The 11,935-nt window shown below is 31.3% G+C and overlaps 2 protein-coding genes across 3 annotated transcripts; one reads left to right on the top strand and one right to left on the bottom strand.

The window, feature by feature from the left end:
• The first annotated feature begins 222 nt into the window (after positions 1-222).
• On the top strand, positions 223-8,593 carry mus312 (mutagen-sensitive 312). 2 transcript variants are annotated; one of them, XM_066296004.1, is made up of 7 exons: positions 223-633; positions 1,937-2,192; positions 3,471-4,041; positions 4,097-6,143; positions 7,350-7,797; positions 7,953-8,151; positions 8,218-8,593. In XM_066296004.1, the coding sequence occupies exons 2-7, from the start codon at positions 2,095-2,097 to the stop codon at positions 8,284-8,286; spliced, it is 3,432 nt and encodes a 1,143-aa protein (XP_066152101.1). In that variant the 5' UTR covers positions 223-633; positions 1,937-2,094; the 3' UTR covers positions 8,287-8,593. The 2 variants fall into 2 exon arrangements, with proteins under 2 accessions (XP_066152101.1, XP_066152100.1); XM_066296003.1 differs by having other exon boundaries at positions 223-662.
• A 1,433-nt stretch (positions 8,594-10,026) lies between these two features.
• Positions 10,027-11,933, bottom strand: IscU (Iron-sulfur cluster assembly enzyme). Its single transcript, XM_066296034.1, has 2 exons — positions 11,777-11,933; positions 10,027-11,722 (listed from the first exon to the last, which is right to left on the bottom strand). Exon 2 carries the CDS (start codon positions 11,707-11,709, stop codon positions 11,245-11,247), a length of 465 nt encoding a protein of 154 aa, XP_066152131.1. The 5' UTR covers positions 11,710-11,722; positions 11,777-11,933; the 3' UTR covers positions 10,027-11,244.
• Between the last annotated feature and the right edge of the window lie 2 nt (positions 11,934-11,935).

The raw sequence follows: 11,935 nt of genomic DNA, 5'->3' as shown, positions 1-11,935 counted from the left end.
TTTGTTTAGTCAAGGTATGGATTGATGCAACAGTCAACTGTTGCTATTGCTAGTCCTTTTTAAAGCTGATGATATTGGATCGGATATCCCTCTCAACTAATTTTCTTGTAATCGGATTGGCTGATTATTACTATAGATTAATCCGATTGGTGAAAAATCAACTGAAAAACATCCATCCAATTCGGATCATAGTCTCCGAAAAAGCTCGATGTTGGGCAATTGCTGCGAGTTGTGACAGATATAGAAATGTGGGCTTATATCGATTTCGCTAATATCTTTACTCAATTTAACCACTTGTCAATGTCAATCTTCTCTCAATCCGCAAGTACGTAAGTACCATCATACTCAAAATTAAACTTAAATTCAAACTTTTGGCCTACAAGTGGAAAGTGTAAATTGCCAAACTTACGGGAACCCTACTCATACTAAGACTCCTATTATTCGTTAACATAATAGTTGCATAACTGTATATTTCTCTAGAAATATAAGTACAAGCAATGTGCCTTATATTTCCAGTTTGAACTTGATTCAAATATGGACAAAAGAATTGATGTGAGGTTCCGTAAACCAACAAGGACCAAGGGTACCCCATTTTATAAGCAAAGAAATTATTGGGGTGGTGGAGTTATTGCTGTAAGTGGACTTCTCTGGGTTGGATTTGAGTAAGCACCTTGAAATACTGTAGATTAACGTGATTTGTGTATATTATACATGCAGCAAATATGAAATCAAATAATACTCCTTTATTGCCCAAAAGTTCCAAGACATGACAAACAAAAATTAAAGTAAAAACAAGCATAATGCAAACTCGGAGCTACTATAAATTTTGGAATATTGTCTAGTGTCATAGAAGAATTTATCTAAAAGGTAGCTTTTCAAACCCTTTCTAAATACTTTTATGAATTTAGTTGAGTTAAGGTTATATAATGATTTTCATATAAGGTTACACATAAATTGTAAGGATTTTTCTTGAATTATTCAAAAGAGTAAGGCAGAATGAAGATAACAGTGTTATATCAAGTCATGTGATCGTATATATTTAAATTGTGTGAAAATTAGGAGAATTATTTTTTTACAAATGGGACTGCTCAAAATATAAATGTGCCAGAAAGTGGTAGTATTGTGTGTCTGCAAAAGTGTAATTTACACAAATCTAATTGGATTAGTAAAAATATATTTCTAATTATGTGCTTTTGAAGTATTATCAAATGTTAATAATTGAAATTTCTATAAAATTCTTGAAAATAGGCATAGCACATGCGGCATAGGAATTGCACAGAATCACTTATAAAATGCAACAAAATAATATTATTGATGTTGTTCCATTATAAAACCTAGTTTATAAATGTCACATTTTGGTCAGGCACCGTGAATGTATATTTTTTACAATTTTAAAGTTAAATTTGAATGGTTGTTATGCCTGAAACTCTTCTTTTAATCTTTTCGTCCTGTTATGCCAAAAGAGATATTAATAAATTATTGCAAACTGTTTATCTAAATATCTCAGAATACATGAGTGATATTAAATTTGGGATTGAAGAATATTAGGATATATTGTTGTTGTATCAGGGTATATTGATATGTTTTGGATTAAAAGTAGACTATTTTTTCTTAAATCAGGAGGTAAAATAATTTAATATCTGGATTACCACAATGAAATTATTCTTCAAGTATTTTAAAGTTCAATGAGTTCGTTATTATTTGTTTTTAGTATTTGATATTTTTCTATCCTTTGTTTGTGAAAAACTAACAGTGATATCAAACTCAAGAGTTTCTATTAATGTTATGTTCAAATTGTTTTATTTTGCATCTGTCATCATTTTCCAAGTCTTCAAAAATCGACTGTAACAGATGAGAACCAGTGGGTTGTTTGCTTAGTGCAGAACAGAGCTTTAAAAGAAACAACATCTATGGATGTTTCTGTTTCCATTTCTAGATTGCTTCCCAAAACTAACAAAGTGAAACAGTTAATTACCAATAAATTAGAAGATTCTGAAGCCCTTAAGACAAGAATAGCTCACGTTCGGTACGCATGGAGTGACCCAATTGTTGACCACTTATTGCACAAAGTTAGAGAGAAAGTCGCATACAAGAATGAACCAGAACCAGAATCAGTTTTCTTTAAATTCCTCCAGAACTTGCGAACACAACCAATCGGATTCGACGACGACACAAATGAATAGGAAAATTAGGTTTGCAATTGGTTGTTATTTTTATCAGTAGAGAATGTGGGTAGTTTATGAATAAATGTTGTAATGGAATTTTGTCTTTTTAATGAAACCCTTAAACTTTCTTTTCAGCTATATTTCTGCATTGATAAGTACATAGTTTAAATTCTAGCTGGGTACCTACTTATACATATATAAACTTCTCAACAATAGATTAAGATAATGTATTTTTGGACAATCCAAAATAGATAATAATTTAGTGTTTGAAAGACGATTTATAGATATGTTATATGCTTATTAAAAGTTTAATACATTCTAATGTGTAATTGTAAATGTAACAGAGAAGGTTCATGATGTAGGGTGGAGAATAAAAGATGCAAAACACCAAACACTTTAGGTGCTAACAATTTAGATCTTTTTAAATGATAATTAAAAAATAACACGAATCACCAAAGCTTCCTAGTATATCTCCTTATTTGTCCATAAATTACGTTATCCAAATCTGTTAATGAGTAATTTATTATTAGTTTAGTTTTACCTTAAAGAAGTATTTTGAAAACCATTATCGCTAAAATTCTTTCATATCAATTTGTAAAAAAGACAAGATTTTATTATAATGAATTAAGTTATTCATTGGTTAAAGCTTACTGTTAAAGATTGAGAGTCAATTCCATTTAGTATGTGATCAAGCGGTGACGGTCAAAATACTTAAATAATTTCATACAGTGCGTTTTATTTAATGTCCAACATCAAGTGTTCCATAATAATTTATTAACTTCATACTAATACATTAATTAAGTCAAACTAACAAAAAGTCTTGAAAATATAGTTATTTCTTCAAGTCGTATCTTTTTATGCTCTTCATATTTAAATGTCTAATTTTTTTAAAGATACAAATTTTACACAGATAAGTGTATTTTTATGACTTAATAATCCATTTTTTAGCGTAAAGTTAATAGTGCCAAATTAACATTTAAAGTAAAAGAGGAACTAACCTAGAGTCAAAATGCTAACACATGAATTTTTTATCTTGTACGTTAAAACATGCCCTCTATAATATTCTGTTGCCTCAAGTAGCGTCCTCAAATAAATTACTTATTAAAATCTAATAAGAACTGTGTGTGACCAAAGTATTAGTAATGGTTTAAAAGACTATGTTGTAACTTTAGCTGAGACATCCTCCACATTATTCTTATTGACTGTCCTTTTGTTTGAAATACTTAAAATGATATTAGACACCCTTTTGACTTTAATTTATATGTTTTGTACCATAAGCAATTACTTATTCTTATTTATTTTCAGCAAAACCCAAACGTCCAGTAAAAATGCCAAATCCGCAAAACCTACAACAGAATCAGTATCAAAATATTTCTTGAAAAACGAGTTAAAAAACGTTCGGTATAATTTCACTACCAAAACCTCAGAGAAAAGTACCTTACAGAATGTCAATGAAGTCAATCCTCAGTCGGCACATAATGATTCAGGAGACGATTTCAAATCGCCTGTACTGCTCAGAAGGCGCAACAATTGCGCATGGAAACTTAATAAAAACCCAAATAAACCAACAGCTAAACCAACAAACACTGGCAGCAAAAAGAAAGTTACTAAGAATTCTACTTTGGAAATCATTAACAAAAATGTCTATGGTGATGATACAAATCCTGAACACCTGCAATTGGCAATAGCTTTGTCTAAATCTAGTTTTGAAGCTGAATATGGGCATAGTTCAAAAAGCCAAGAAAACATCAATACGCCTGATATAAGCGTAATATTACAGAATGCGAAACCGACAAATTTAGAGAAATTTGGCTTTAAGTCTTGTCGGTCAGTATTGCCTGTATCGAATCAGAAAGTTCGTAGCTCTCCGTTAGAGGTTAGTTTTTGTCTTTAATGCGTTTTAAAAAAGTATTTCATATTGAGATTTTCAGGCTTCCAAAAAGATTAAAAACCGTTACAAATACATAACTCCTATTCTTTCAATCCGCACGAAGGAAGACCGGGAGGCCCTAATAGATTCAAAAATATCTGAACTTCTAAGTCAATCAAGTCTGAAATCTAAAGCTAAATTAGATATGTTGCCCATTAGTTCTACACTCGTCAATTATCTACCGAAAAGACGATGTATTTTTCCATTAGATGATATATATGAGCGCAATTCGTTCAAAATTAATTGCCTTAAATTGTCTAATAATCCAGCCAGGTGCGGTTGTTTGTTGAAAGATTGGAGTTCAATCCCGGGTAGGGATAAGTCACCTGTTAAACAGAAAATAATTTATCAAAAATCTAAATATTTATCTACTGACTCTATAAGTTATAGAGTCAGCTCTTCTGAGACTTTAGACAGTAGTATGAGTTTTAAAAATCAGAATTTGGTTCGTACCTCTTGTAGAGGTCTATCTCCTGATATTTTTGGATCTGAAGAAGATGAAAGTTTCCCAAAAAATTCACTTGATTTCAGCGAGAAAAGAATGAACAAAGATCCAGAAGAGATAAAAAATATTAGTGAAGAGAAAGTAGAAATCATTGATTTAACAAATGATGATACTGAACATCCAATTGCCAGAGAAAAAAGTAGTTCTTCCTTAGCTAGAGTTGCAAGTTTCTATAATTTAGATGAATTTGAAACTGATTCAGAAATTAAATTTTGTAAAAATGACCTTGTAAATGATATATCTGTTAATGGCAAAATGGAGATAGATGTGCCTGCCTCCTGCAATACACTAATAAATGATACTCACAATAAAATAAGGACAACAACTTATATTGATGAAGAATTGAATTCTTCATTAGGATGCAATAGTGGGGACGATGGAATAAATGAAAATGTATCTGTAGATGACTCATTTAAAATGAAAAATTCACAATCCACTCCAACTAAATCTACCAATGATAAAAACAGTTCTAATTGTGGTTCAGATAAACCTGATCTACATTATGAGATTTCTCCTGATGTTGAATTAGATGACGATGAATCTTCTCATTACTCTTATTTAACACATCTAAGTCCTCAATCTGTTAAAACTATTGCAAATTCTCCATTAACACACCACAATTCCCCGCAAAATGAAAAACAATTATCTAATATAGAGTTAGATTACAAATCTCCAGAACCTCAACATTTTGAATATAACGAAATAATTACTGAAGCGGTTGTACAAACAAACCCCAAGACTTCTTTTCAGGAATTAGAATACTGGGATTTTGAAACGCAGTTTTGTGATACTAAAAAAAAAGAAAAACAATTCTGTAAAGAGAGTCTGCAGTCGCCATCGAAAGAGGCCGACCAAGACGCAAATTGCATTGAATTATCTGATAATTCATTTTCCGAAGACGAAATAGATCTCTGTTTAAATAAATCGCTCAAATGCGATCAAAAGTGTGCTTCAAGTTCAATCCTAGAAGTAATTACAGAGATCAAAACTTCTGAAGATACACATTCAAGTGTCACATTACCGTTTAATCATGAATTTGAAGTTTGTTTGGATGACCAAACTAATACTAGTTTACAAGAGGAAAGTAAGGTTTCCAAAAATACATTTTGCTCCCCAGCAAAGCAAAATAGAGTCAGTATTGAAATATCTGATGAAGTATTTTCCAATGAACAACAGAACGCTCTTAATCCTAATAAAATTCTAAGTCCACGTCAAGTACAAGCACCAGCTTCATCTCTAGCACTTTCGTTACACAGTAATGAGAAATTCTCGATTTATCGTCCTTCCCGAGGATATAATTCTGCTGACCTCAATGTGACAGATTATGTAAATGATCTGCTAAGTAAGGATTACTACAGTTTCGAAAATTGTGACGTGGTTGCCGATAATGATTGCAATAAGGGAGACGAATACCTATCGTGGAGTCAAGACAGTTGTATTGAAGATGAGGAACTGAATTATTCCTGTTATTTTACAACACCGTCAACGTCTCGACAATGTAGCGAGGAGAATGAAAATGATTTAAATGATGAGATTTGTGCAGGTAATATACTAGATAAAGAATATCACTCAACTAGATGGATGGGAAACTCAAGACAAAATTGGTAAATCACTGCTCTAAAAAGGATCGTTTTCATGAAAACTGCATACTCGTGAAGTTTTTACAATAATTGCGTTTCTTAGCAACTATTACAAAAATTGTTGTCACATAGAGAATATGGTTGTCAATATCGCATTACCGCAATGGGGGTTAATACTATCTTTTTTGCCCATGAGTGTCATAGAATTATTTTGACTACTCTGCCTGTCTACAAGAACGACAATTTTATAATTCTCTTCTACTCGCAGCTTTTCCTCTGAGTTGAAATCAACTCAGTGTCCACGATATAACACGTTGTGAATTGTCACTCATAATAGGACTATCGCTCTGTCGGTCTTACATACATAGTGAGATAGTCGCAATAGTTACGCAATTATCATGAGAACACTCTTAAATCTAATAAAGTAGTGTGATAGTGACTATAGTGTTGTCTATACAATGATATTTTTTATTATAGTTGCCACGTGATAGCAACTATTATAGAAACTCATCGTTAAATTTTAAATTAATAGTGGATTCTCGAGTTACGCTAAAGTAACAGTATTTACTAATAACCTATTTTGAAAGAGTATCCTTTGTGACTAATATGACCCGTCACAGTAAATTTTGCCGTTCAAATTAACATTCTTATCCACTTAGCGTAAAAAAGTTAATTCGTAGGTTGAATAAAAGAATTAATTTAGGTTTTTGACTTATGAGTGCTGAGTTGAAGAAATAGATAACAAAAAAGTTGTAAGCGCGAGCCACCTGTTAAAAACTTTGTAAAAAAAATACGGGGTTGCCATTCGGAAAAAAAAATTGCCCTTGAAGTAACCTTAAAATGACGTTTTGACTAAAAGTCACGATCGTCATGACATGTCCTCTTTATCGGACAACGTTTATTTGACACTTTTTCATACAATCTACCATTTAAGTGTCATTTTCAAACACAACTTTAAATGAGACACCCTATATACGGTTTGAATATGAAGGAGCATTTGAAATTACTGCAGCAGTAAATTCTCAACATTTTGAATTAGAATCAATCTGTCAATGGTTATTCACCTAGATATTAGACCAACTCCACTTCCTACCCATCTAATTGGGTGATCTGATGACAGCTAAAGTACTGAAAAATTGTATACGTTGCATTGAGCAACTTTCTTATAGTTTCAGAAAAGATAGAAGGCTCAGCCATCCAAAACGGACTAACTTTACCGTCAAACTCTCCACAAAAAATTATCCACACTCCTGAAAACTACATAATTAAAACCAGGAACGTCACACCAATACCTGATTTCGATTCAATGACTACTCCTATAATACAAAAAGAGCTGGAAAAAGTTGGAGTGAAGCGCTTGAAACGTGCTAGAGGAGCAAAATTGCTGAAATACATTTATGAGTCGACACATCCTCTCGTGGGTTCTGTGGATTTTGTGGAGAAATCCGGGTCGGATGATGAAGGAAAGGTTATTAAGAGAAGAAAAAAGGCTCATGGTAAAGTACAGAAAATTGGAAGTGTTTGTGATGTACAGGATAGTCAAGAAACTTCAGCGATCTCAAACATGGAGGTAATATATTCAGAAATGGATATTATTGGTGACCGTTTGTTAACGGAGTAAGTAAATAGTACCTACATTTTTTTTTATTGTGTATTTATTTTCATTCAAATACATTTTATTATTGTGTTCTGTGAAATACCAGTTAATGTTAAAATTGGCATGATACTGTAATTCATTTTTCATACTTTAAACTTTTTTATGGTGATTTTAGCGAAAAATATGAAGATTTAGTGTTTGAGCGACGTCAATCCACAAAAATCCCGTCGTGTCCAGTTCCATTGCAAATAATTTGGTACAATTTTTTATGCTGTAATACTGACATCAAAGAAAAAGTACTTCTTTATGAGCCACTACAGTTAGAGACACTTCACAGTATGTTGAAAGAGTTGGGTTTTAAGTTTCATATCCAGGTAAACGCTATTTTCTACCACTTTAAAGAAAATTATGAGAAGTTATATCTGAAAATTTTATTATAGGATCTTCTAAAGTTTTTGGATAAAAAGTGCATTACGATAAGGACTGCTCGAAAACGTGCCAAAAGATGACTCATTGTAATTATTGATTTGCTTCTGATTTATTATTTCATTTTTGTGAAACAATTTTTAAATTTGCTCGACTTTTTAATTGATGACTGTGTCTATTTTTCTAGAAATGTCGCGTAAATTTGTGCACAATGTTGATCATCATAATCATGTGAACAAAACACTTATTGCATGTATTAAGTACCGTTCCTTTGCCTTTATACACATATATATTATTAAAAATTACTATAATAAATCTGTTATTTTACCGAGGAATCCTCATATAGCAAACTAAACTTGAAGCTGTATTATATTGATAATTTTCGTCAAATTTGTTTCTCATTACTAGTAGCCTGTGCCAACCTCATTGTGATCGAGAAAAGCATATTTTACCATTCCATATGCTTAGTATTTTGGGTAATTAGTATTTAGATTAGGTCGGTGCGCAATCATCGAAAAGTTTACGCGCGACGTTCTTTGTGATTTAATTTTTGCTTTGTGATTAGTTGTTTATTCGTTATAAGTGCCAAGACTTGTGTGATAGATCAATCCGCCGATGACAGGTGTACTTTATTTGTTCTAATTTATTTTTTGTTAGATATAGGTATAATTTTCGATTAATAATTAGATAGACCTTTGGAAGTACTCTGTTAGAGTCAGTTATATATAAATTATACTTATAGGTTTAAATTTCAGTTAGCAAGGTATTTAAGAGTACTTCACGACACGTAAATACGACAGTAATTTTGAGAGGCAACAGAGTAATAATACACAAAAATTGCAAATATTTGTAAGAATTGAGAATGCAGCTGGCTAAAGAATACATATGGAAAAGATCTACAATGGTCAATCTCTCAACGAATCTCAAAAGAAATATTAGGGAACATTTGAACATAAGTGATAAATATGGGAAGCTAAGAAGCTCTGTACCAACCACATCCAGTGCATGCAAAGGACACTGTAAAATATGTCCCGCAAAAAAAAATACAGTATAAAACTCAATGTGTATCTTGTTCTAGACGTATTTGCAGAAATTGCACTATATTTGTTTGTAATGAATGTTTTATTGACAAAGAGACTCATGCAGAAAGTAGACTATAAGTACATAGTTTTTTATGTACACATAAATCTGTAAGTATCATGACTTTGCTTTTTAAATTATGAAATTTAAAAAGGTTAACGGAGAGGGGCTTATTTAAGTTACTATTTTTGAATTTTCAATTTCAAACCTAGAAGTCTACGTTACGACAGGAAAGTTTTTGCATGACCTTTGTTTATTATTTGTATGTAACATTAAGTGAATTCTTAGACTTATAATAGAAGTTAAGTGTGAGTTTACAACTGGAAAAATTACTAGAAATCAACACGCTGGGGTATTCATTTGTGGTGAATTACTACAGCCCTCTTAATGGTTTAATATAATATAATAATAGAGACAAAACCATTCGACATATACTTTTTTTAGCCTTCGTAAGACATGTTCATGATAAATGGTCAAAATCAAACGTATGCGTATAGCTTGAAAACAAGAGGTAATCGAAATATTTTTGTATCTCCAATAGACTTGTTTAAAAGAAAAAAAGACATCGACGGAGTAATATTTCTCGTCTTTAGCTCCTATAATAACCTAGATTGCCTATATAATTGTTGAAATTTGTCCACCTTACATTCTTTTGATATTATCACGTGAACGTCCTAAAAAAAATCACATACCCATTTTTTTAGGTAAGCAGACACTGACCAGCAGCAGAAAATAAAAAACAGTTCATTTTTATAGGTATTTATTCATTAAAGCGTCTATTACATTTAATATTAATAATTAATCCAACCAATTCTCAAAATATATCACATTTTTCATTATAAATGTACTAATTGCAAAAATAATAATATTTATAATATATCAAGGTATTATATAAATATTTTAATATTTAGTCACACACTAGTCAATTTTCTTCACTAAAACTAATTACTACGGTCTTTAAAGCCCTTTTAGCTAGCCTATTTAAAACCCAGGTAGACTATTTTAAATATTTTGTGTTTGTTGAAATTAACCAGTAATATGACTGAAAATGTAACTGCATGTCAGTGATAAGTTCAGTAATACAAATACAGGTGCAACTATGGTTAAGCATTATTTCTGGTGGGTGATGGATTCCTATGAAAGTAAAATTGACAGAAATAATGCAATTCAGTAGGTGAAAACCGTATTTATTTACCAGTTGTAAGATTGTCAAAACCAGTGAAATTACTTTTTTCCATTTAAAGTATAATCATTTCTAGGTTCCCAAGAATCCACCATTAAGCATTGTTTTCAATGAACTTATTTAATATGAAGTTGCATTTCTGAGACCTACTACAACTCAGTTTTAATTGAATATTCAATAAAATTTATGCAAGTTTTAAATAAGAATCTTACTAAAATATTCCTCTTAAAATTGTAATGAATTTAATTGATATATCAACTTCTTAGATACACCACTGAAACTCTAATTTTGGCTCAACTTGTTAGATAGTAAATAATGGTTAAAAATGTGTGTTGCTAGTTTACTATATGTAAGTCAAAGTTCCAAATTACTCAATATTTATGCCAGTACATATTTCCCTACATACACAACAAAGGATACCTACTCATTAAAGTGGCCTATACTTTATGTTAAGTTTGTAAATTTAACTTTTTACGTTTTTATAATTAAAAGAAATATTAAGGATTTTTGGTTATGGATGTGCATTTAATATGGGGAAAACAAAATTGAAATATTGCCTAAAGACACAAAATAAGGCATTTTAAAGATTAAAACAATATACATATTAAAGATTTTCACTTAAAAGTTTCATATTTGTTTAATTTTTTTTAACATTCCTACATTTCAATACAACATATGAGATTGCTGTGGTACTTTGTAATTTTTTGACCAATAATTTATTTATTAAATTGCAAAGGACAAACATATAGCACCAATTAAAACAAAGAAACACTCCAATTTAAGTATCATTTTTCTTCTTCTGTTTAATTCTATAGTCTGAAAGAGCAGCTTTAATAGCATCTTCAGCCAACATAGAACAATGTAATTTTACTGGGGGCAATGACAATTCTTTTGCAATTTCTGTGTTCTTCAATCTTAAAGCTTCGTCAACAGATTTTCCTTTAACCCACTCTGTTGTAAAAGAACTGCTGGCAATAGCAGAACCACATCCAAACGTTTTAAATTTTGCTTCAACAATTTTTCCATTCTCATCAACTTTGATTTGCAATTTCATAACATCACCACATGCAGGCGCTCCTACAAGACCTGTACCTACATTTTCGTCGTTTTTATCCAAAGAACCAACATTTCTTGGATTCTCGTAATGATCGATTACTTTCGGATGATAAGATGCGGCGGAAATTCTGAAAGGATTGCACAATCCACAGAATTTCAAGAGTGTCGAACTGCGATTTAAGGCCATTACTGTTCAGTATCTGAGGAAAAACAACTGTAGCTGGTTCCACTTAGCATCAAATAAACTTAATTACCTTTAAATACAATCGCTAAAGCAACTTAAATACAGTTGGGTAAGATGGAAACGAATAAATTCTATCCAAACTTCAACTTTGAGTCTTCTAATGAATTTACGATGTCAACAAAAATCACGTGTTGCATGTTGTTGAAATGAAACTGAAATATGGAATGGA

Source organism: Euwallacea fornicatus, chromosome 24 (genome assembly GCF_040115645.1).
Source record: "Euwallacea fornicatus isolate EFF26 chromosome 24, ASM4011564v1, whole genome shotgun sequence".
Lineage (NCBI taxonomy): Eukaryota > Metazoa > Arthropoda > Insecta > Coleoptera > Curculionidae > Euwallacea > Euwallacea fornicatus.
This window is presented reverse-complemented; position numbering and strand designations above follow the sequence as displayed.